A 25,347-nucleotide genomic window follows, 5' to 3' on the forward strand; every position below is an offset into this window, starting at 1 on the left:
TGCACAGACAGAAGAATCTCAAGGAGAAGACAGGTTATTTTACTTTTGTAAGTACTGCTGGAATATCATGTCCATTTCTAGTGTGCACAATGCAAGAATGATGCTGATAAATTGGAGAGTGTTCAGAGTCATGAGAATGATTAAAGGATTAGAAAACATTTCCATCCCACCATCAACCTCAGCCTGGTCCAGTCCACACAAGAGATCCACTTCCTGGACACTACAGTGCTAATAAACAATGGTCACATAAACACCACCCTATACCGGAAACCTACTGACCACTATTCCTACCTACATGCCTCCAGCTTTCACCCTGACCACGCCACACGATCCATCGTTTACAGCCAAGCTCTGCAATACAACCGCATTTGCTCCAACCCCTCAGACAGAGACAAACATCTACAAGATCTCTGTCAAGCATTCTTACAACTACAATACCCACCTGCGGAAGTGAAGAAACAGACTGATAGAGCCAGAAGAGTTCCCAGAAGTCACCTACTACAGGACAGGCCTAACAAAGAAAATAACAGAACGCCACTAGCCGTCACCTTCACCCCCAACTAAAACCCCTCCAACGCATTATTAAGGATCTACAACCTATCCTGAAGGATGACCCAACACTCTCACAAATCTTGGGAGACAGGCCAGTCCTTGCCTACAGACAGCCCCGCAACGTGAAGCAAATACTCACCAACAACCACATACCACACAACAGAACCACTAACCCAGGAACCTATCCTTGCAACAAAGCCCGTTGCCAACTGTGCCCACATATCTATTCAGGGGACACCATCACAGGGCCTAATAACATCAGCCACACTGTCAGAGGCTCGTTCACCTGCACATCCACCAATGTGATATATGCCATCATGTGCCAGCAATGCCCCTCTGCCATGTACATTGGTCAAATTGGACAGTCTCTACGTAAAAGAATAAATGGACACAAATCAGATGTCAAGAATTATAACATTCATAAACCAGTCGGAGAACACTTCAATCTCTCTGGTCACGCAATTACAGACATGAAGGTCGCTATCTTAAAACAAAAAAACTTCAAATCCAGACTCCAGCGAGAAACTGCTGAATTGGAATTCATTTGCAAATTGGATACTATTAATTTAGGCTTAAATAGAGACTGGGAGTGGCTAAGTCATTATGCAAGGTAGCCTATTTCCCCTTGTTTTTTCCTACCCCCCCCCCAAGACGTTCTGGTTAAACTTGGATTTGTGCTGGAAATGGCCCACCTTTATTATCATGCACATTGTAGGGAGAGTGGTCACTTTGGATGAGCTATTACCAGCAGGAGAGTGAGTTTGTGTGTGTATGGGGGTGGGGGTGAGAAAACCTGGATTTGTGCTGGAAATGGCCCACCTTGATTTTCATACACATTGTAAGGAGAGTGGTCACTTTAGATAAGCTATTACCAGCAGGAGAGTGGGGTGGGAGAAGGTATTGTTTCATGGTCTCTGTGTATATAATGTCTTCTGCAGTTTCCACAGTATGCATCCGATGAAGTGAGCTGTAGCTCACAAAAGCTTATGCTCAAATAAATCAGTTAGTCTCTAAGGTGCCACAAGTACTCCTTTTCTTTTTGCGAATACAGACTAACACGGCTGTTACTCTGAAACATGCCTTATAGTGAGATTCAAGGAGCTCAATCTATATAACTTAACAAAGAGAAGGTTAAGGGGTAATTTGATCACAATCTACAAGTACCTGCACAGGGAACAAATATTTAATAATGGGCTCTTCAATCTAGCAGAGAAAGGTATAATATGATCTAATGGCTGGAAATTGAAGCTAGGCAAATTCAGATTGGAAATAAGATGTAAATGTTTGATAGTAAGGGAAATTAACCATTGGAACAATTTACCAGAGGTTGTGGTGGATTCTCCATCACTGAAGACGTATAAATCAAAATTGGATGTTTTCTAAAAGATATTCTCTAGAAATTCTAGGGAGAAGTTGTGTGTGTTATATGGGTCAGAGTAAATGATCACAGTGGCCTCTTCTGGCCTTGGAATCTGCGAATCTGTGAAATTCTGTGATCTGTGAGACAGGTTTGACTTGATCACCTAATGATTCCTGCTGTCCTTAAATTCTATGAATCATGAAAACCTTTTACCAATACTTCTGTACAAACACTTTTACCAAAGTTTTTCCCTCCCTCAGGATGTTTGGTGTAGGACTTGGTAGCATCCTTATTATGATCATAAAAGTTTCCTTTTGGAAAGGCAGACCGCACCAAATTATGCAGGAATTCATGAATAAATTTTCCTTCTGTGTAAAAAAGGGTCTTAATACAAATAATTAGGAACACTTATAATTGCATGCATGCACACACACATGCACATACACATTCTCAAAGTACGTCACCAGTGATTAGCACTAACAATAACAGCAACAACTGCTCAATTAAACAGTTATAACAAAAACTGCAACTTTTTTCTTATTTTACAATTTCAGAGTCAAAGTGAACAAATGGAATGAGTTGTGTCAATTGAGTAAATATGATTTAATTAACAGTGAACCATGCATCTCACTTACTACACTTGTAGTTGTCTGACTTCAGAAAAAATCAAAAAGCTGACCCTCGACCATTTTCATCAGACATTTCTGTGCATGATAGCGGGTAAGTTGAAAGAAAGCAAGATGCACTTTGGTTATTATGTCCAAGTACTGAATTGCATCTTTTCAAATGCTTTTCACGGAATACTAAGACAATGAAATGCCCATATTCCGGAAAAACCTTTTATCTGTCACTCTTTCCTATGTAATTTGAATGCAGCATTATTGTTTCAAATATTGATTAGTTCAATAGAGGACATCAAAGTTATCTGCATAAACATTAAAGCAAAGGGGCTATCATTTTGTATGTTTCCACAAACTTGATCTAACACAGTTGGCAAATCTATGATGTAATTTTGGAATTAAAAACAGGAAAGAAAGTGAAGATATTCCAGCCACAGATGAAATGTTCTCCAAATTCCTCGAAAAGGCAAGTCACTCTGCTGCTGTATGAGTCTCACAGCAAGTCTAAAGACTGGTTCAACTAATTGTATAATAGGGTCATATCCTTTAAACAGTTTAAATACTACATGCATCCGACAAAGTGCGCATTCACCCTCAAAAGCTCATGCTCCAATACGTCTGTTAGTCTATAAGGTGTCACAGGACTCTTTGCCACTTTTACAGATCCAGACTAACACAGCTACCCCTCTGAAGCTTTAAATAGTTTGTGAGCCCTCCAGTGACATTCACTGTGTTCTATATTTTAGAAACCATCAGAGACCAGTTAGAGCAGTATTAAGGTAGGCTTTGTATGTTTTATATAATTAATAAACTTGATTATTTGGGAACCAACTGCGCCCATGTGGTTTCTTCATATTTTAGATGTGAAACAAACAAGAGACATCAAAAGAAATATTTTTATATTTATTACACAATTAAATGAATTTTGATAAATGTAGCCATTTTCCCTGTTCTTAATTTGTCTAACAAATAGGATTCATATAGACTTTGTAATTTTTAACTGCTCATATAATTCCTATGAAAACATTCCAGCCAGATTTGCAAGAAATTGGTTGATTATTGCTTTTTGGTTGTTTTTTATATGCATATTGTAAGTTTACTAACAAAGAATATGGGAATACACTACTTGGCAGAAAAATTTTGGCCAAGAAATTAAGCTTTGGCTCCGGGCGTGGCATATCCTCATCTATTCATAATGGTCACAAGGATGCATCCCTTGAGGTGACCAAAAAGTATTTTGTCATATAGAGCTAGTCATAACTCAGTTCCTCTACAAATCAGAAGTGGACCAGTGTGTGACAAACAAAACATTAGTTCTTCTTCACACAAAGCACGGTAAACCTGTGGAACTCTTGCCAGGGGATGTTGTGAAGGCCAAAACTAACTGGGTTCAAACAAGAATTAGATACGTTCATGGAGGATAGGTCTATCAACGGCAACTGGTCAGAGATACAACCTTGTGCTCCAGGTGTCCCTAAGCCTCTAACTGCCAGATGCTGGGACTGGATGACAGGAGATAGATCACTTTGATAATTGCACTGTTCTGTTCATTCCCTCTGAAACACCTGGCATTGGCCACTGTCAGAAGACAGGATACTGGGCTACGTGGACCTTTGGTCTGACCCTATTTGGCCATTCTTATGTTCTTATATGTCAGCATATTGCTCAAGCATAAAGGGTCAGGCTGGAGGAGTGACATGTCCCAGCTACGTCACAACAGTCCAAGTCACCAGGATGTGTCCTTTGCGGGACCTGAGAAGCATTTCATGCACAGCCACTGAAAGCCGCTTTCTTTATTTGAATAATTAATCATTAAACCCGACTATAAGTTGTTATAAAATTCAGTCACATTTACTTTGGCAACATTTCTAATAATTCACCGTCCTCTGATGATGAAAAAACCCCACTTGGTGTTGGAAGGACATAGGCTAGGGTTGCCAACCCTCCAGGGTTGGCCTGGAGTCTCCAGGAATTGAAGATCAACCTCTCCCTAAAGATTAGGTCATGCGACGAAATCTCCAAGGATCCATCCAGCCACAATTGGCAACCCCCCCACCCCCCCGGGCACCACAAACACAGAGCTGCAGCCCGGCAGGGGGGGTTGCAATGAACCCCCTGCCCGCCCCGGCGCACGGCGCGCGCCTTATAAAGGGCCGCAGGCAGGGCAGGGCCCTACACCCCGAGGACCGACACGCGCAGCAGGCCCCTGGGGCCCCGGCTCCTCTCCCGGGCCCCCGCGAGCGGAGGTTCCAGCCGGGCCGGGCCGGGCCGCCCCTGCCTGACGGCTCCGCCCTCCGCAGCCGGAGGAACCGCTCGGGAGACCCGGCTCCCCAGGCTGCGGCCACTCCTCACCTTCTCCCCGCAGCGAGAGGCGGCTCTGGGCACCCCGCTCCTGCCTCATCCCGCGGAGCGCGCTCAGGGCCAGGCCGCTGGCTCCAGGCACCTCCCGTGCGCCGGCCTGGGTCAGGCCGCTGGGCCCGTCTCCATGGCGACGGCGACGGCGCGGCGCAAGGACCAAACCGCGCAGGCGACGGGCTGGCTCCGGTCGCACGGCTCGGGCCGGGCGCTCCCGGAGCGGGAGCGGCTTCCGGGCCTTGGAACAGGCGGGCGGCGCCGCTTACCCGCCCCCGGCTTCACGAGGGGCCGCCCCGCGAGACCCCCCCGGCCCCCTCCAGCCTGCCCCCCCCGACCTACTGCCCCGAGACCCCCGACCCCCACGCAGCCTGCCCCCCCGACCCACTGCCTCGATACTCCCCCAACCCCCATCCAGCCTGCGCCCCCGACCCACTGCCCCGAGACCCCTGACCCCCACCCAGCCTGCCCCCCCGATCCCCTGACCCACTGCCCCAACACCCCCGAGGCCCCCACCCAGCCTTCCCCCCCGACCCACTGCCCCGATACCCCCGACCCCCACCCAGTCTGCCCCCCGTACCCCTGCCCCACTGCCCCAACACCCCCGACCCCCACGCAGCCTGCCCCCCCGGCCCACTGCCCCGAGACCCCCGACCCCCACGCAGCCTGCCCCCCCGACCCACTGCCCCGATACCTCCAACTCCCACCCAGCCTGCCCCCCTGACCCACTGCCCTGAGACCTCCGACCCCCACCCAGCCTGCCCCCCGACCCACTGCCCCAATACCCCCCACCCCCATCCAGCCTGCCCCCCCCGAACCCCTGACCCACTGCCCCAACACCCCCGGCCCCCACCCAGCCTGCCCCCCCAACCCACTGCGCCGATACCCCCGACCCCCACCCAGCCTGTCCCCCGATCCACTGCTCTGATACCCCCGATCCCTTCCCAGCCTGCCCCCCCGACCCACTGCCCCAACACCCGCGAGGCATCCACCCACCCTACCCCCCCCCGGCCCTGAGCCACTGCCCCAATAGCCATGAGATCCTAACCCCCCCCAACCCTGACTCACTGCCCCAAGACCCCTGATCCTGACCCACCCTACCCCGGCCGAGTCCCTGACCCACTGCCCCAACACCAGCAAGACCCACACCCACTGCCCCAATACTCCTGACCCCCACCCACCCTACCCTCCAAACCCCTGACCCACTGCCCCAATACCCACGAGACCCCCACCCCCGACCCACTGCCCCAATACCCCCGGCCCCCACCCAGCCTGCTGTCCCCGACCCACTGCCCCAATACCCCCGGCCCCCACCCAGCCTGCTGTCCCCGACCCACTGCCCCAATACCCCTAGCCCCCACCCAGCCTGCCCCCCTGAGCCCCTGCCCCACTACCCATGACCCCCATTCTATGCCCCCGAGCCCCTGACCCACTGCCCCAATACCCGTGAGACACCCACTCACCCTACCCCCGACACACTGCCCCAATACCCCCAACCCCTACCCATCCCCCTGAGACCCCGACCCACTACCCCAACACCTGTGAGCCCCCCACTCTCCTTACTTCCATGAGCCCCCAACTCACTGCCCTAACACCCGCAAGACCCCCCCCAGAGACCCCAACCCACTTCTCCAATACCCGCGAGTCCCCGACCCACTGCCCCAATACCCGCGAGACCCTCACCACCCCACCCCCTCAGAGACCCCCTACCCACTGCCCCAACACCCGTGAGCCCCCCAGCCCACCAAGAGCCCCACCCACTGCCCCAACACCTACAAGACCTTCACCCACGCTACCCCCCAAGCCTCCCACCCACTGCCGCAACACCCACGAGCCCCCTACTTCCCTGAGCCACCGACCCACTGGCCCAATACCTGTGAGATCCCCACCCACTGTTCCAAGGAGGAGGGATGCAGCGAGCAGCAGAGACGAGTGGAGGAGGCAGTGGGGGTCTCGGGGAAGGGGGGGGCACCGCGGCCCAGTTGTCCAGCAGCAGATCGGCGTCAGCGCCAGGCCTATTATACCCACTGCCTATGGCCCCAGGCAAGGAGCAACTTCCGTGTCCCCCTGCGCCGCCCCCCCCCCATTTGTTAAACTTTTGAATATCTTATTTGTATTGTGTTTGTAGCTCATTTCATGACTTTGATGCATGATTTGCATGCATAGAATCACAGAATACCCGGGTTGGAAGGGACCTCAGGAGGTCATCTAGTCCAACCCCCTGCTCAAAGCAGGACCTAATCTCTTGTCAGATAAGACGATACATTTGCATGCTAGGATCTGTCAGTCTGTATTTATTCATGCCACATATAATCAAATAAAAAATGTGTTTCTTCTAAGCTTATAGAAAGTCTCTCTCTTTATAGAAATAAGCTATACCAATAGAAGCACTTCTCTACTGGTATAACTGCATCCAGACCAGCGCTGTACTGTTTTAAGGCTTATCAGTTTTCAACTGTATTTTTTACGTTAAAGCAAAATAAAAACTGTGTGTGGGCCAGCCCTAAGGGATTTTGTTTAATTTTTAGCCACCAGATGGAGGTTTTCAAACCGTCTGACCCCTAACAAATTATTAATGAGGCAGGGATTTCAGAGAACAAAGAGAAGCCTTGGCCAAAGGCCTCCTGTACGTGATTAGATGTTGGGGGCTATATGGGAATAGATGGTTACAGAAGCACCTCTGCTCATGAAAACCAGGCTCTGCCATCCTCAAGAGAGATGGTCAGTGATGTGTGAGAGATCTATGCAGAGAAAGCATCAAGGCCCCTTTCTGTACATATACACATCTATAAAGCTGATTTCCAGCCTTGGTTGGAAAGACTTCAAGGTGCAGGGCTCCAAACCTCAGAGTGAAACAGATTCAGAGGGGAATAAAAGCTGACAGGATGTGTGGAAAAATAAAGATACACAGAGCTTTTCCTCAGCGAGCTGAAAACCAGAAGTGACAAGGATCTGATGATTTACCACAGCCCTGCACCTTGTGTAATTTATACCTGTGAAAAGCAAGTGTGGAACCATTCCATGCTGAACCAGTGGCATTTTACGCTCTGCGCAGGTGTAACAGATCACATAAGCTACAGGGGATCAGGCCCAGGGCCAGCTGCAACAGAAAGGAAAGAACAAACTACAGGGCCAATGCTTGAGAGGTGCTGAGCCCTTGCCTCTGCCATGGCAGCCAATGGGAAATGCAGATGCTCAGCACTTGGGGCCTACTTCTGCAAACATGAATACTTTTACTCATGTGAGTCATTGCATTAAAGCCAGTGGATGCATGTGATGAAAGTTACATGTTTACATGTGTACAGGATCAGTCACATGTTTAAATAGTTTACTTGGTCTGGAAAATAACAATCTCTCTCTCCACTGCCCCCCACAGTGTGCCTCACAGGCCAGCCTCTGTGCAAGGTGTTACTCAGTAAGGAGCTGGCCTACCCTAATTAATCTCTTCCACCTCTGAAGACCCTGATCCTATGAATACAAAGCCGCAGCAAACAACTGTCTGGCAAGATCTGAAACCTGTTTTGCTGGGGTGCCTTTTTATTGCCCTGGCTGGAGGAAGCGAGATTGGTAAGGTGGAAAACTTTGTACAATTGTGCTGATCTGGTGGGAACCCTCACGGCCTTGAAATGGAGAAGGAAAACCCAAATCTTGCTGAGTGAAGAAACAGGAAATTACTCATAGAGGGACCAGGCAGGCAGCTGAAGGCCAGAGAACTACAGTCCCCAGCCTGCTGCGCGCCGGGTGACGCCAGCTGGGTTGCACGTGGTGCGTAATCAGCTGCTTAAGGAGCCGGCGCTCAGAGGCAGGCGTGGGAGGCTTTTTGTTCCCGTTCCGCAGGTATGAGTAAGGGGCGGAGGCTGTGCGATCCCGGGGGGCTTTGTGGCTGGGGGATCAATGAGCACAGGAGTCCCACAATGGCCAGCAGAGAGGGGTTTGGTGCCGGTATGATAGTGCCCTCCTTTCCCTCCCCACTGCAGAGGTGGGTATCAAAACAGCATCCCTAGCCCACCCCTTCTTCCCTTCCCATCCCATCCCCTTGTAGGCATCGGTACAGGAGCCCTCGAGTCATCCCAGAGGGGGAGGAGGCCACTACATAACAGACTCTGTAGCAGCTATATGATCCTCATTTCCCTTTGGGTGCTGAAATAGGGCCCTGGAAACCCACCACCGCCACCCATACACCTACACGTGTCTGTGGCTGCACCCTTGTGACACGTCTGCTGCCAAGGATGCTGCTGCAGGGCCTATGGGGGAGCTGCCTGCTGCGGACATTGGACCTTAACCCTCCTGGTGCACACCATAAAATGAGGATTACTGTTCCCTTTGAGGTGCTTGGTGCAGGCTCTGTGTTTGCCCTTCCCCATTCTTTTGTCCCCATTTCCTATGCTAGTGGGTCTGCTCTTTTTTCAGGCTGGTGTGCGAAAGGTGGGTTGTTTTTTGCCTGGCTGGAATTCTCCTGCTGCATGTGGCCTGGCTGTGCTGTGACTGAGGGTCAGCAGTGGCAGAGGGTAGGACATAGAGCAAAGAGTCTTTCTCCTGGTTATAGTGTCCCTGCTGTCAGCAGATTTCAGGGTTAAACTGCCCCCAAGGAAGCTCTGCAGTGGAAGCAAGGGGTTAAAAGTTTCTGTGGGCAGTGTAGCTCTTCCAGAGGGATTCATAGGAATCATTCATTGAACTAGACTGCTAGTCACAGAAGTGTGATCCTCCTGGCTGTAAGCAGAGACAGATGCCACCTGCTTTCATAGGAAGGGCTGATCCCCTCTATTACACCTGATGGACTGTGCCATGCTATTTGAGGGTTTAGTGTGAAGTAAGTTGGGAATGGAGATCATTTCTTCCTGACATTATGACGTTTGCTGCCAGCATGGATACTGCAGTATGCAAGGCAAGGGAATCTGCTCTGCTAGTTCAGCTCACTGGAAACCCTCTTTCCTGCACCTTGCAACCATGACTATTCCAATAACTGGAACCAGGCCCTAGGGGGCAACTTCATCCAGACCCTAGATGGCAATCCATTTTATACCCATAAACGTTAACTGATAACCCTTATTACTACTTCCTGGTTACCCTACAAGTGTGGTTCTTGTCCAGGTATGTATCTAGTTTAATAAGCTTCAGAGAAAAATATCTATCTCAGTGCTGTCCTGTACATGTGAGTTCCACTGGTTAACTACATAGTGGGTTAGAAGTTTTTTATTAATTTGGATATGTCTGCCCTCAGCTGGCTTTTGCCCTGGAAGGGTGATTTGCTCTGTAATTACACAGAGGTGTTTGAAGTCAATCTCAGGGCTGTGTGAGGAGATGCTGTTCTCAACCTGCTGCTCAAAAGTGCTCCACACTGTATGTAGTGTTTGAAGACATCCACTTGTTAACAAAGAAAACAATGGGAAGGTCATAAAGATCAACTCATACCTTCCCCCATGTGTATCTGCTCCTCAGGCTCCTCTCCCAAGAATGCTCATCCCACACCCAGGATCCTCTTTCTCCATAGAACCCTTCCCAACTCACTTATGTGGATCTAACAAGGCACCTGACTCAGTACTTAACTGCTTCCCCAAGGGATCAGGAGCCACTAACAGGGTTGAGGCAAATACTTCTGGCCTGTTAATTTTATAGTTTAGGTTTGTTTTCTCTAATCCTGTGCTATAATGCTGATGCTGCATGGCTGAGTTACACTTAGAGTAAGACCCTGGGTGACAAAGCTGGTAGCTTATTTTACTAATGCTTGGGTCTTAGTTAATGATCTCCTGATAGGGCAAACTCCAGTCTGCTCCTCATTCCTGTCTGCATGTTCCCTGCTTCCTGATCGGCACTAAAATTAGCTGAATAAATATACTGTGGAGCTGTGAATTGCACCAATTGGTGTCATTACTGTTTTGTGGTGGAAGGAGGGAAGTATCTCTTGCCTCATACTATAAGGGTTAATCCAGTAATCGTGCACAGTGGGGCCGATGAAGGATAGTATAAAGGCCCTCATTGCTGGGTAAGGGAGGAAAAATGCGGTCTAACTCCTAATTCAAGCTGCTCCTCTGCATCATGACCAGTTTGTAATTAGTGTAGCTCAATTGTAAACAGAACTTTGGAGACAAAGCAATCAGTGCAGACATGTGAGTAATACTTCTGTGATTCAAAGTAACCTGGGTTTGTGCCCTTTTAGTAAAAAGGGAGCCTTTTCCCCTCTTGAGTTTTTTTTTTCTTTCCTGCTTTTTAACCCTTGGGGAGTTTTAATTTTTGTTTTCCTTGTTGTTTTTGCTGGAGAGATCTTTGAAGGACCTATAGCAAGGGAGTGGGAGCTTTCTCAACCCATGATTCAGGGGTTAGAGAAGTTGCATCTTGAAGAAAGACGTCTTTCCTCCCAACTGTGTGTCGGGCATTTGACTTAGTGGTATTAGCGAAACCCAAAAGATTTTAAACAGTCTAAATAAAAATCACTTCCTCTTCCAATGAATCAAGTTTTACTTCCTTGGTACTTATAGCGGACAAGTTCTTCATAGAATCTTCCAAGAGAAATGGAAAACAAGATCTGCATTTCTAATGGCAAAAGAGGCCTTTGAGGTCTCCTTTCTTCATCACACAGAAGCAAACAAGGGCATAATCTCTGTTTATTATTATTTTATTATTGTGAACTGTAGCACCTAGGAGCCCTAGAGGTGAACTCAGGCCCCTTCTATGCTGGGTGCTGTACAAACACAGAACAGAAAGATGCTCCCTGCCCCAAAGAGCTTAGTCTCATCTCTTGCCACTGCCTTCTGCATGTCCCCTTTAAGCACTGGCAATAGCTCTTAGTGTAAGGGGAGGATTTCATAGACTAGTGCATCTCTGAGCTCCAGAGCTGAGGATCTTACACAAAAGTTGGGATCCTCAGCCTAGCAGTGACTTGGCGGTGTATTTTTGTGATGTGTGGAAAAGCCATAGATGATGCATTGGGGTGGGGGGGGAATGTGGAGTGAAGTCCCCCTCCAGATTTCTGCTTGGCCTGCCAGGGATGCGGGAGAGAGGGGCTCCCTGCCACAAGGCAGGTTTGGCTCCTGTCCCTGGCAGCCAGGCCTAGGCACTTTTCATGCTGGCCACTCTGGGCCCCTGCTCTGTGCAGCCTGGCGGCTGCCTGAGAGAGCCTGGGGGAAGGGGGCGGCCTGCCTCGCCCCTTCTGCTTCCCACCCAGGCCTGGCTGCTGGGGCCAGGGTCTGAGTGAGCCGGAAATGTGCCAAGGGGGAGCTCCAGCTCACTCTGTCCCTGTACCCAGCAGCCAGGCTCGGGCCGACCAGGTGCACAGAGTCCGCTTCTGCCAGCGTGAAAAATGGCTTCCTCCTGCTCCCTGCCTGGGCCCGGCTGCCAGGGAGAGCAGCCGAACGTGCCGTGGGAGAGGCTCAGCGGGAGAAGGACAGACCTCCCCGCCACCCCCCGCAGGTAACTCTGGTGGGGCGGGGAGACCGCAGCAGCCCTGGGAGGTTGATGAGCAGAGGAGACACGTTCTGAGGTGCTCCCTCCGCTTGGTTCTGTGCTCCTGTCATTCCAACTGGCAGCTGTTCAACCCTTGCCCTGAACTTCCTCCCAAAGGAGGACAAGGTCTTTTGCTGCGTTAGCAGAAATGTGGGTTGGAAATAGGGAAGTTGGCTCTGTGTGAGTGTGTGTGTGTGTTTGTTTGAATGAATTTTAGTGACCAGGCACCAGCGTCACAGCCTTGCGGCTTGAAGCTCTCTCGAGCGACATGACAGGTGCAGCAGAGACAATGCTTCCTCCATGAACCGGCTCACCATTGTGCCTCCCCTCTGCCCTAGAAGGGCCAATTGTACGGAGACTGAGAGGAGCTTTCTTTCTGTCCATCCAACCCCTGGGTCTGTCAGCTGAGACAAAGATGACCGGTGGTGGTGGCATGCAAAAATCCTTATCGCTGGTGATGATAGAGCTGGGCTGTCTCACTCAGGCAGCAGAGGCTCCAGCTGTAAGAACCGGAGGTCCCAGATTGGGTTCCCACCCAGGATGCAGTGTCCTGTTTAAATGAGAGGTTAAGTTTTGCAGCAGCTGTTAGAGCACAAGAGGAGTGTTGGTCCAGCAAGCCAGCTGTGTCTAGCATGATTTTCATATACACTTGATGGTGATGCTCTGCCTCTGCTCCTCTTCTAGGTGCAGTAAAGTAGCCTGAACTCTGTGCCTGGGGACCCCGGACAAGGCCACCTGTCCCTGTAGCAGGAAAATGGGTCTGCCCGCTTTGTGACCCTTGGGAGGCTGGGGCCGGATGGAGTCGATGTGGGCTGGTGTTTCCGTTGCCTGCAGTCATGGCCTGGTGATGAGGCACTAGGGAGATGCAGAGAGCGGTCAGCGCACTGCCGGCCGGGGAAATGGCCCAGCACAATGTGGGGATCAACAGCGAGTACGGAGACTGGGACTGGAGCGCGGATGCCGGGGAGCGGGCCAGGCTGCTGCAGAGCCCCAATGTGGAGACTGGGCCGAAGAGCGACGAGGGGCAGAGACCAGGAGCGGGAACCACCTCCGCCCTCGGGGCCGTTTTCATTGTGGTGAACGCTGCCCTCGGGGCTGGGCTGCTCAACTTCCCTGCAGCCTTCAGCATGGCGGGTGGCGTGGCTGCAGGGATCGCGCTGCAGATGGTGAGCCAGACAGGTGTGGAGGAGGGGGTATGGGTGCGTGAGGTTCCCTGCAGGAGACCACAGAGGATCATGGAGGAGACATCCTAGCAAACGATCCCACTCACTTCGCCAGAGCCAGGTGGTAGGCCCCTGGCTCACTGCATCTGTCTGGGTGGGATGGGCCATTGGCTTGAGGCCCCAGAGCTCTGACCACTCTGCTCTGCCCACAGTCCCTGCTGGTGTTCATTATCGGAGGGCTGGTGATTCTGGCTTACTGCTCGCGGGCCAGCAACGAGCGCACGTACCAGGAAGTGGTGTGGGCTGTCTGCGGCAAGGTCCCTGGCGTGCTCTGCGAGGTCGCCATCGCCGTCTACACCTTTGGCACCTGCATCGCCTTCCTCATCATCATCGGGGACCAGCAGGACAAGAGTGAGTGCTCATGGCTGCCCCAGCCCTGGGCCCGCACCCTGAGAGGGAGGGGAGGGTGTTACAGCTGCGGGAGGGTGTGGAGCAGAGGGGAGCCTGCTTCTCTGCAGGTGATGGGCAGTTTCCATGCCCCATCCTGGCAGCCTGTGCTGGGCTCTGCAGCCCTGAGAAGCCAGGTTGAGGGGATGCCCTGAATGACTGCCACACAGAGCTGCAGTCTGTCGGGTTCCTTTTGCCAGACCCTGCAGCGTCCCAGGGCTGAACTGCCAGGCTGGGGCCCCTGAGCTCCCTGCCCCTGATTCAGAGCAGCTTCCATTCCTCTTCCTCCTCCCCATGTTCCCTGGCCAAGGTTTGAGATCTGCCCTCTAGCGAGAAGTTGGCATTGGGCTTGGGTGTGTCCTGACCACACTGTTCTACCTTTGTCTCCTTATCAGTCATTGCTGCACTGGTGAAGGATCCCCAGGGGGCAGATGGTAGCCACTGGTACGCGGACCGCAAGTTCACCATCAGCATCACGGCCTTCCTCCTAATCCTGCCCCTCTCCATCCCAAAGGAGATTGGCTTCCAGAAATACGCCAGGTGGGTGGCTGGGAAAAGCTGAACCGGGAACTGTGGGTGGGAGGATGCTAAAGGGACAGGCAGGCAATTGGGCCTGACCAGAGTGTTCCATCGTGTTCTAAGATGGCTGCAGAGCCCAATGAGTAGGGCACTGGACTGGGATCAAGGAGACCAGGGTTCTAGTCCCAATAAACTGTGACTGTGGGCAAGTCCCATCGCTGCTTTTTGCCTCAGTTTCCCCACCTGTAACATGAGGTGTAAAGTGCTTTCAGGTCCTCGTATGAAAAGTATTGTGATATATTGCCCCAGAGAAGTAATTGTACAAGTGCCCCTTTCGCCAGCTCTTCCATACCAAGCCGTAATAGGAGACTGGGGTGGCGGGAGTGGGTTCCCTGGGTGTCTGGTTTCTCCCTGGGGACAGTGAAGACGGTCCCATAGGTAAGCAGGTATCATATGTCTCTGCTAACACTTTCCTTTGCATATCACGCTGTCCCCAGAGCTAGCAGTGGGAGCACTGGTGTATACGAGCATCTGCTGCTTTAACCACCAGGTCCTCTAATTGCTTGGAGCAGGGCTAGACAACAGGAGATGTTCTGGTTAGAAAATCAGTGGCCATTGGTGGCTGGCTTATCCTAAGGCTACCACTGGAGGAGCTGGATTGATGGTAGCAGTGGTGGGAGATTGGAAGGAGCCAGGCTCATGGAGAGAGAACTGGGTGGGGTGGAGTGGGATATCACAGCTGGGTCCCCTGAGAGAACTGGTGGGAATGTACCGGGGAAAGGGAAGATGTCTTTGTCCAGGCTCACCAGATTCTCCCCAGGGAGGCTCTGAACAAGGAGTAAGAGTGAGCAGAGGCAAGGGGAAGCATTGTCATCTGTCCAGTCTCTTCTTTCTTGCAGCTCCCTGAGCGTGATTGGCACCTGGTACGTCACCGCCGTTGTTGTCATCAAATACATCTGGCCTGACAAGGAGATCACCCCAGGGCACATCCCCACGCGGTATGTGAGAGTGGCACCCATGCTTCAAAACCAGGCTGTGCCAAGTCACAAGTTAGATTAGGGAGATGAAGGGGTGGCCCTATATGGGAAATCCCCACCCTTCCTATCCCAGAGCAGTTGTTCTGTTTCTGATCAGCAGTGAAAGGGCTAATGATGCTGAAATGCAAACAGTCATAAATTCCCACTCTGAATGAGTTCCGTCTACATGTCTCCAAGAGCTGCTCTTTTGGTTTGGCTGCAGGCTCAGGCAGACAGCCCACCATTGGGGCTGCTTCTGGAGGGTTTGCTTTGCAACCAGATGGTTAAGAACATTTTTGAATTAAAACTTGTAAATGAATATATTTTAATTGAAGCTTCTTATTTCAATCCCCAAAGGGGAAATTAAATCCACTTTCATAATGTGTGTAAACGCTGACTCATGCCAGCCAGGTGCCTTCTCTGTCCCACTGTTATACAGGATGGGAGAGAGCACTTGATTAGTTCCCTGTGGGTCTCCCAGTGCAGTTTTGTCCTGGAAGATTGTACGATCCTTGGGGCAGGGACTGTGTCCATCGCTGATTTGTACAGCACAGAGCGCATTGTTGGTTCTTAAATGACAGTCTGAAGAAACGTCTGGTACATCAGACAAGCACTGGCCTTGGGTGCCACCAACTATCTGTCCCTGTTATCGCTGCTGGCTTGCTTGTATTCCCCCACTTGAAATCCAGCACAATCTTTAGCAGTCTGTATTCTAGCTGGGCGATGAATACTTGAACTGGGAAGATGGGCTCTTAGCTGTTATACCCTGGTTCTTGGTCTGACAGCTTTCAAGGCAAGAGGCTAATGAGAATAATGTGGGTTTTTGGTTTTGTTTTTTAAAGTCTGGTATCTTATGAGCCATCAGGGCGAGAAAGAGGTGCTGTATGTTATGGAGAAGCTGGGATTTCCTAATGGTTAGAGAGGAAACCTTAAAATGGTCACTCAGAACAGGGAAAAATATAGGGTGTTTTCCAGGCAGGTCAGGTTTGAATATCTTGGCAATGGACAAAATACCCAACAGGTCTCTTCTATAGTTATTAATCTTATACAACAAATAACATCAAATATCAATAATAAAGGAAAACAATGGAAGTATAGTATCAGAGGGGGAGCCGTGTTAATTTGCATCCACAAAAACAACAAGGAGTCTGGTGGCACCTTAAAGACTGACAGATTTATTTCGGCATAAGCTTTCATGGGTAAAAAACCCACTTCTTCAGATGCATGGAGTAAAAATTACAGATACAGGTATAAATATAAAAGGAGGACTTGTGGCACCTTAGATGAACAAATTTATTTGAGCATAAGCTTTTGTGAACTACAGCTCACTTCATCGGATAAATATACTGGTATAAATATACGGGCACATGAAGTACAATCCATTTGGCTAAAATGAAATGAATTATATTGTGCTGTACGGGGAAGCAAAGGCTGTTGGCCTTTGTTAAATTTATCTGTAGATACAAAGTGGTGTATTTTATGGCCCATTCATGGGAGAGCAAGAGATTCGGTTCACCAGTCTCCAGTAGTGTTTCAAATTAGGTCCTCTTCTCTGCTAATGGGTCACTAGATGGCACTCTGTTCTTTTGAGTCAACGTCCTGGCATTGTGTTAGAGCACTGTGCCATCTTATGGATGAGACCTAAAACTGAGGCCTTGATCACTTGTTGCCGTTTCAAAAATTCCCTCTTTGTCCTAGCCAATTGCAGCTTGGGTGATTAAATTCTGTCCACCTCACCCTTGAGTATTCCCCTTTGTACGTGTGCCTCAAAAGAAGGCCTCACTATCGTTTTTATGTTGGTCAAATAATTTTTCTTATGCAGCATTGCGCCCACCATCCATACTGTGGTCAAACAGATTTTTAGATCTAGCCTGATAACCTAATCTCCCTTAAATTTGCTTAGTACCTTATAGAGAATTTTCAGAACAAACTAAACAGGGCTGAAGAGAGAAACACAGGCCAAGATTTTCAGCAGTGATTGGTGACTTTCCAAGTGCCTCCGTTTCAGGGGTGCCTCACTTACGGTGACTTTTAGAAGAACCTGATTTTTGAGAGGGTGGATGCTCAGCACTTTGGGAAAATCCAGGCCCTTTAAGGTGCCCAGCGGGGCACCTCAAAAATCACTAGTGCCCTTTGACAATATCGACCACTGCATGTGCAGGGAAGCCTCCAGTCACTGTGCAGAACTGCAGTGAAATGAGCATGCTCTGGTGCACCCTGAAATGCCCTCTGGAGGGTGACTGTACGTGTGCTGTTTGTTTAACCCAAGTATCTGCGCCAGCAGCTAGATCTGAACTGTTTGTGATTTCCCTCTCCACAGCCCCTCCTCCTGGATGGCCGTGTTCAATGCCATGCCCACCATCTGCTTTGGATTCCAGGTACGGCTGCTCCTAGGAAGACCTGGGACGATGGAGATCTAAGACAAGTTAGGAGCAGGAAATGTCCATCTAATTTGCTGCCCCTCTTTTGGATTAGTTTAGGTCCCCCCCCCCCCCCCCACACCTCCTTTAATTTAATACCAAGGCTCCTACTGCCCCTGTTGGGGCCTCAGACTGATGTGAGATAAAGCCCTAAAGTGAAGGACGCAAGCAAAACAACAGTGTCTTAAAATGACTATCGAAGCTGAGGACAGAGAGGACCAGTTGTGCTCTACTTAGACCCTTTTTTAAGGTCAGAGCTGGCTTGTACCCTGCAAGACCTTGTCAAGTGGTGTGTCCAGTCTAGTTCTAACTGGCCCAAGTAACAGGATTTCCACCACTTCCTTGGGAGATAGTTCCCCAGCCAGAGAGAGAGATCTCGCGCTCAGAGTGTTTTTCTCTGGGAATTCGTCCTGGGAGTCCCTTTAATTTTACTTCAGTACTCCAAACTATGCCCCTGCCTCAGGCTGAATAACACTCCTGAGCGTTCACACCCGTCCAGTGTTTGCAGATTGTTATTCTGGCGCTTAGCCAGGCCCTCTATATTAGCTCTTCCCCTTTCCTCCTCCATCAATCCCCTGCCCTGCCCCCTGGCCTGTTTTCATTGCCCCTGTGGCTGGGCACTGGCATCCATCGGGCTGAGTAGGGAGAGGCACGCTTTTGCCATCCGTGACGTTTCCCGTCACGTCAGTTTCATGGCCAAGTGTTTCCCTGACAGCACACGGCCTGGCTTTGTGCTGGACAGACCTGAGGCGGGTAAATTTTGACTGAACCCAAGGAACAGCTGGGAGGTGGGCTCCCCTTGTCCAGAAACAAATCCAGTTGTCTCTTAACTTGGTTACGGTCCCTGCTTCGGTCGCCTTCCCAGGTAATACGTTCCAGTGTGTGGAGGGGCTGCCTGCCTTTGTGTCCCCTTCCTCTCCCGTGATAAGGCTGGTGTCGATGGAGCACAGAGTGCTGGGTCCAGCAGCCCCTTGCATGCTCTCTTTCTGTCTCTGGCAGTGCCATGTGAGCAGTGTGCCCGTCTTCAACAGTATGAAGCGGCCCGAGGTGAAGCCATGGGGAGCAGTGGTGACGGCAGCCATGGTTATCGCTCTTTTTGTCTACGCAGGGACAGGTAGGAGCAAGGCCCTTGTTCTCTGGCCTTCCCACAGGGCCCAGCCACTGCTGCCACAGCACGTTCTCCTGAAAGACTTTGGTTGGGGAAGCTGTGAGCGTCCCCTTGGAGAAGCTGCACGCATTGCTGCGTGAGAGACCCCAGGACTGGAATAGCTGTAAACTCTCCCGCAGCCACCGCGGCTGAAGAGCTGCTGTCAGCTGTGTGCATTCGGCACTCAGACCCTGGATCCAGCTAGAGCATGGGCCCCAGGGACAAACCCGGCCACCTCCTTCATCCAAATCCCTGTGCCCCATCCTTCCCCTAGCCCCTGCTGGCATCCTCCCCTGGCTATCTGTTCCCCTCCAGGGATCTGCGGGTTCCTGACATTTGGCGCAAGCGTGGACCAGGATGTGCTGCTGTCCTACCCCTCCAACGACGTCCCTGTTGCCATTGCACGGGCCTTCATCATCGTCTGCGTGCTGACGTCCTATCCCATCCTGCACTTCTGCGGCAGGTGAGAGGTGCGGGAGGTGGCCAGGAGTGGCAGAAGTGCCCTAAAAGTGTGCGGTGGGGCATAGGCACTCAAACTGTGGCCCCCTGCTTGCTCCCCACCCCCCTGTTGCTCATCCTTACTATTGGTAAAAAATGGGGGGGCATGGCCCCCTAGCCTCCCCTGTTCCAGCACCCCCTGGAGGTGGCTTGTGGGGCGCTCCAGACTAAATGGGATTCGTTCTTCCCTGTGTTGCCATGGTGCCTTCAAGGGGCAGGCCAGGCTGTGCCCAGGCTACAAGAGATGCTGCTGTTCTGAACGTATGTCCCTGGTAACCAATCAGTGGTGGGGGAATCCCGAGACCTGGGATCTGATACATGAGGTCTGGGATCCCAGTAGGAAGCCCACCGATTCTCCTGTCTCTCTGCCTCCGGCGCAGGGCTGTGCTAGAGGGTCTCTGGCTACGCTACAAGGGGGAAACGGTGGAGGAAGATGTGGTGCGCGAGAGGCGCCGGCGTGTGTTCCAGACAGTCTGCTGGTTTCTCCTCACTCTCCTCCTGGCCTTGTTCATCCCAGATATCGGCAAAGTCATCTCTCTCATCGGGGGTCTGGCTGCCTGCTTCATCTTCGTCTTCCCGGGTACGGCCCCTACTTTCCGTGCGTTGGGATTACACGGCAGCCAATCAAAGCAGCCAGCATGTTAAACAATGAGCACTGGGTTTCATTGGGTTGCTGAATTAGGCCCTGAGGTCACACTTCACAGGAATACTGGAAGTTTATGTGCCAGGGGCCCGGTCTCCTACATATCTGTTCCCACTAGGAGATCGGTACAGGCTGTCTGGCTCCACATCTATCTCCATGGAGTGGGCGGGGATAAGAGGCAAGGGGAGGCTAAGCCTCCCCAAACAGGATGCAGTGCACCTCCCTTTGGAGGCCCGCCACCAAAAGGGCACCCGGGCCATGGCTCTGCCTTTGCTCCACCCTGAGGCCCTGCTCCTGCTCGTCTTTTTCCCTCAAGGCCCCATCCTTGCTGCTCCTCTTCCTGCCCCCGCTCTGCCCTCTCCTCTGAAGCTCCCCTGCCCCGTGGCTCACTCCTTCCTCCCCGTGCGGGAGAGGCGCGGGCAGCTTGGGGGGAGGGGGGCAAGGCCACGGTCCGGGTGCCGATGCCCTTCTAGGGAGCTTCAGGCGTTCATGCCCAGCCTCCCCAAATCCAGGAGTCACGCGCCCCCCACTACAGTATGTTGAGTGCCGCACAGCTCCTTTGAGCCGAGGTTCTGGGAAAAGATCACAGGAAGGATATGGCAATAAAACCAGTAAAACCAAAGTCTGGTGATCCTGAGTGAAAACAAAACATTATCCCCCCTCAAGGACAGGGAGACATCAAGGGCTGAATTCTCAGCAAAGGAGGCCCAAAGGCCGTTCACACTGGCTTCCCCCTTCCCCGTCCCAAAAAATATGGCCCCAAATCATTAGAAGTAGCATAGAGGAAAGGATTGGTCCTGTGCCCATGTGAAGTCAGCCATGTACCACACACTGCTGAGTCACTGTGGAGCCAGAGTTGTGATTGTGGGATCTAAATAGGGTGTGGGAGCAAGTTTGGCTGTCTGTGTCCTGAACTTAATATGCTTGCTGGGTGAGAAAGGTGTGGGAGGGGCACTGAGTGTCCTTCATCCCCCCCCAGCCTGGTTAGCAGGACACTTAGCACGCATTTCTAGAGAGGGTGGAACTCTTCCCTTCCTCGGTCCCCTTTGAGAAGGCAATAAAATGCAACATATTGGGACCAAGGGCATGGCCTGGTGGTACAGATTGATTGATTGTGCTGTCTCCTGCCATGCAAGGGAATCCAGTTCTTTCTTATTCTGGACTCTTTCTTCTTGGGTCATCTATGCTCCCGGACAGGAGAAGCTGCATACTGAAGGGGGGTGCAGAGGGAATTCCTCGATCCCTTTTAATTAATTAGCAGCACTGATAGGACAGGTCTTCACAGTCTGGCTGCTCCTCCCAGGCTGGGAGGGTGATGGTGATGGGTGTCTTATCTTCCCTCTATTTCACTACAACAAGTTAAGGAAAAACAAAGAGAGCTTGTCTCTCTCTCAAATTCCTGACTCCTCTGCCTTCTGGGTGTGGTGGTTTAATTCTCTACTCAGGAATCTTTTGCCTGCTGATCACTATAATTATTCTGATGTTCAATGTTGTTTGCATTCCCTCCCTGCTAGGACTGTGCCTGATTCAAGCCAAACTTTCTGAAATCCAGGAAACCAGGTCAACCAGGTAAAAAACAAATTTGCCTTCCATTTTTCTCTCCCTTTTCACAAGATGATTCAGACGTTGGTTCCCATTGGCAGGATTTAGCCATACACTGTATCAAGGTGGGTTCCCTTGCCTGACATTGCACACTGACCTGTCTTCTCGATTCACAGCTGGTGGGCTCTGGTCAGCTATGGGACATTTATGGTCACGCTTGGAGCCTTCATCTTTGGACAAACCACTGCCAATGCCATCTTTGTGGATCTGATGGCCTGACTCGTTCTACAGGACTGGTTTATGCTGCCCTCCTTAGAAGTAGCTTTTCCTTTGGGGCAGCCCAGGACTGAAGGAAAAATTTTGATTTGGCTTCTGAAGTTTCCAAAAGTTGGTTGGAGGGGAACATATTCCTCTTCTGCTGGGGAGTTTTGTTCGTCTGTTTCATTGGGAGAGTCCTACAGTGTTGTATGTTCATTGTCTAATGCACCATCAAGTCAGGGTTTTGTTTTAGCTTCTGGTTCCTAGGCCTTAGGAACTGCAGAGATCACTACAGAGAATTCAGACACTAACCCAATGGGCGTGCGCAGTGCGATGCCCTCCTGGAATGAGGTCATGACAGAAGCCTTTGTGCATAATGCCTCTGGAGCCCCACACTGGAATTCCAGGCTGAATTCTTGTTACCCCTTTTTGGGGTAGAAATCTCTAAAGAAGTGTGTTTTTTGGGATTCACAGCGCATAATAGGCAGTGGCCCCCCTTTGGGTAGGAGACCGGCTGGGAACCAGGAGACAATAGTACTTTGGGCTGAATTTTGTGTCTGACGAATCCTCTCTCCCAAACAATTTAAAGGACCTTAAACTGCCTGTTCTAATAATGAAATTACTGGTGAGATGTTTGTCGTATAAAGGGAACTGGTAACCTTGCCTTATGAACTTAGGAATTATTCATGTTCAGGTTTTTAGCTTCAGATGATAAAACCACAGGAAATTTTCCCAAAGAAACAATACTTGTATTGATGATCACCCCTTATGGGGGGGTGAGAGAGAGTGAACTCCATTCTTGCATGATGAGACCATTGTCTCTGTCATGGTAAGAGTAGCAGGGAAAGGTAAGGGAATAAAAAGCATTCCTTTCTTTAGCTTATATGATATCTAATACACTTGAGTGCAATTCCTTAATCATGCTTCTTGGAGAACTCTGGTAATTACATTCCTTTCTTTGTATTAGGCTATCAAGTTAGTTTCTATAGAAAAATTTCTGCCATATCTGTGTTTTGTGGTTTTTTTTTTTTTGGTTTTGGTTTTTTTTTTAAATGCTAGCCTCTCACATCTCTCTCGCTCTCTCATCTAGTCAGTCTTTTCTCACTTATGTCAACCAGGGGATTACTTAACCTGCCTCTGGATTACATTTTTACTGGAAGGTGCTGCTCATTGGCTATTTTGTAGTAATCACTTTTTTGCTTCTTTGTAATTGTGTGGAAACAGGGCCAGAGAAGAATCTAACAAAGCACATCTGTCCTGACATGCCACTGGGCACCAACAAAGCAGTGTAATGTTTACAAAACTGATGTTCCCCCTTCATGCATTTGGGGGCTTGATCGCTATTTAGTTAAGGTGCTATGACTCTGTAACAATTATTTATTGATTCTAGGGTTCAGAGTTTTCAAAGGCTCTTGTCATTTCAAATCCTGTTCTTCCAGGATGGATGTTTTCTGGACAGGGCTGATACCCTTAGGTTTAAAGGGACACCGTCAGGGTAAAAATCATAACTTAAAAAGCCCTCCCACGTGGCTTATATAAAACACCTACAATTATTAAAACTGAAAATTTCTGAATAGCCAAGAGTAAACTAACTATACTATTCACTGTTTGCATTTCTCTGGGCTTGGAGGAGGAGAAACAAGCTGGTCAGTCTCACTTTTTTGTTTCTAGTCAGTTTCACTTTGATGGCCTCAAGGGTTAGCACAGTATCTGGTTTGCAACCTCTGTAGAGGCGTAGTTAGATCTCAGTGGGCAAACTGTTCTCATTAGAATTTAAAAACTTTTCTGTTGGTCTGTTTTGTGAAATAAATAAAATAAAGCTGGCTTTGTTTTTTTACCATAAAACCTGATTTTACACAGGGGACGGGTGCGTGCTTTTGTGTTGCACAGTATGGCTTTCTAGCCGCCTGCATTCCAGTTTGAAAAGCCTCAGCTCAGGCCAGGTCTACACCACAAAGGTTTGGTAGCAGAGCGGTGTCGTTTGGGGTGTGGAGAAACTGTCTCCCGAGCCGCCGCAGCTCTGCCAGCAGAAGCCCCGCTGGAGACCCAGCTGTGCCACCAGAAGAGGGCTCCTGTCCGTACTGCTAATATTGTTCAGGGGGGCGGTGTTACTCTGGCTATATCTACACTTCAACCACTGCAGCTGCTCCGCTGTAGCACTTCAGCGTAGCCGCTCGCTGCAGCAATGGGAGGGGTTCTCCCCGTGCTGTCGTTTAATCCACCTCCCTGAAAAGTGGGAGCTAGTTCTTTCATTCGGCTTAGGTTGGTTCAAATATGTCACACAGGAGTGACTTTTTCATATGCTCGAGCGACATAGCTGGATCGACCTAATGTTTTAGTGTAGACTGGCCTAGGCTAGCAGAAAAATTCCTGCTGTCAGTATAAGGTGCGTCTCCTGGGGGGGCTCTGCCAGGGTAGCTATCTGGTACTGCCAAAACACACTCCGTTTCAGCCCAGTTTCCAGGGAACAGGTGCTCCTGTCGCTCAAGGCCACTGCAAATGAGCCCTGAGGCTCAGCAGAGAGTCCCAGGGTTAAATAGGGCCTTGAAGCTCCCTCTGTTCACTCTCAGCCCTAGAAGTGATACCTCTCGCTGAGGTGAGACAGGTAGGTGGGGCTGTACTAGGAGGTCTGCACTGCTCCTATGCGTGCTCTGCCATCAATCGCCAGAGTGGTGTCAATCTGGTACCTTCCATGAGTATTAATACATACTGATCCCAATAGTCCTCCACTCCTGGGCAAAATGTTTGTCCCCCTAACACACCAGCTGGGAAGCCCCTGGGAATTTTGGGAGTCTACCCCTGCCTTCCCATGGTCTCAGCTAACCAGGGTTACTGGGTCCAGCTCAGTCATACAGAGCTGAGAACGGGGCCTGCTGATCATATGGCAGGCTTCACTGAGTTGTCCGGGGTAGTAGGGTTGCTGGCCCTTCAGGACTCCAGAGCTGCTACAGGTAATACCTTGCCTCAGTGGTACAATCAGGCTGGTCCCTTTAGCAAGTCAGCCCTGTGCCTGTTGGCTTACTGTTAGGAGAGCACAGGCCTGACCTCCAGGACTCCCTGCCTACCACATCTGGCATTCACCCTTACCAGCTGTGTGACCTAGAGCCAGTTCTTTTGGCTGATATTTTCCAAGCGCCTGTGAGCATTTGTGCCCAAGTCCCACAAACTCCTTGGACAGTCCCAACCTCAATTGCTCTCTGCCTCAGTTTCCCTACTTGTGAACTGGAAATAACTGATTGTAAAGAGAGAGAATTGCTAGCTATTTCATTATAAGGGGAAAATGGTCCAACCCACTTTGTGGCTAATCCCTGGCTCCAAAAACAGACTAATTTCACCTCGATTCAGGGTGCTGCTGTGTGTGGTGATAACT

At 50.5% G+C, this 25,347-nt stretch overlaps 2 protein-coding genes across 9 annotated transcripts in view; one reads left to right on the forward strand and one right to left on the reverse strand.

The window, feature by feature from the left end:
- ZDHHC1 (zDHHC palmitoyltransferase 1) overlaps positions 1-5,092 on the reverse strand; it is a 58,932-nt gene extending 53,840 nt beyond the window's left edge. For 4 of the 7 annotated variants that reach the window (XM_048816666.2, XM_048816663.2, XM_048816667.2 and 1 more), the window contains exon 1: positions 4,885-5,090. The gene's annotated coding sequence lies outside the window, so the exon portion shown is untranslated. Of the gene's footprint in view, positions 1-4,884 lie in introns of all 7 variants that reach the window. The other 3 variants (XM_048816668.2, XM_048816662.2, XM_048816664.2) reach the window with 2 other exon arrangements.
- A 3,535-nt stretch (positions 5,093-8,627) lies between these two features.
- SLC38A7 (solute carrier family 38 member 7) lies at positions 8,628-23,822 on the forward strand. 2 transcript variants are annotated; one of them, XM_048816670.2, is made up of 11 exons: positions 8,628-8,721; positions 13,009-13,490; positions 13,700-13,898; positions 14,330-14,474; positions 15,353-15,451; positions 17,790-17,847; positions 18,889-19,003; positions 19,352-19,499; positions 19,915-20,114; positions 21,692-21,746; positions 21,896-23,822. In XM_048816670.2, the coding sequence occupies exons 2-11, from the start codon at positions 13,188-13,190 to the stop codon at positions 21,996-21,998; spliced, it is 1,425 nt and encodes a 474-aa protein (XP_048672627.1). In that variant the 5' UTR covers positions 8,628-8,721; positions 13,009-13,187; the 3' UTR covers positions 21,999-23,822. The 2 variants fall into 2 exon arrangements, with proteins under 2 accessions (XP_048672627.1, XP_048672626.1); XM_048816669.2 differs by lacking the exon at positions 8,628-8,721 and adding an exon at positions 8,785-8,863.
- Positions 23,823-25,347: the final 1,525 nt, after the last annotated feature.

This window comes from Caretta caretta, chromosome 12 (assembly GCF_965140235.1).
Source record: "Caretta caretta isolate rCarCar2 chromosome 12, rCarCar1.hap1, whole genome shotgun sequence".
NCBI lineage: Eukaryota > Metazoa > Chordata > Testudines > Cheloniidae > Caretta > Caretta caretta.

Excerpts from the sequence above, each read along its gene's own strand:
- SLC38A7 (XM_048816670.2), top strand. The coding sequence starts at position 13,188 with ATGCAGAGAGCGGTCAGCGCACTGCCGGCCGGGGAAATGGCCCAGCAC. Across the intron at positions 13,899-14,329 it reads CGGGGACCAGCAGGACAAGA|TCATTGCTGCACTGGTGAAG; the intron begins GTGAGTGCTCAT and ends TCTCCTTATCAG. Across the intron at positions 14,475-15,352 it reads GGCTTCCAGAAATACGCCAG|CTCCCTGAGCGTGATTGGCA; the intron begins GTGGGTGGCTGG and ends TCTTTCTTGCAG.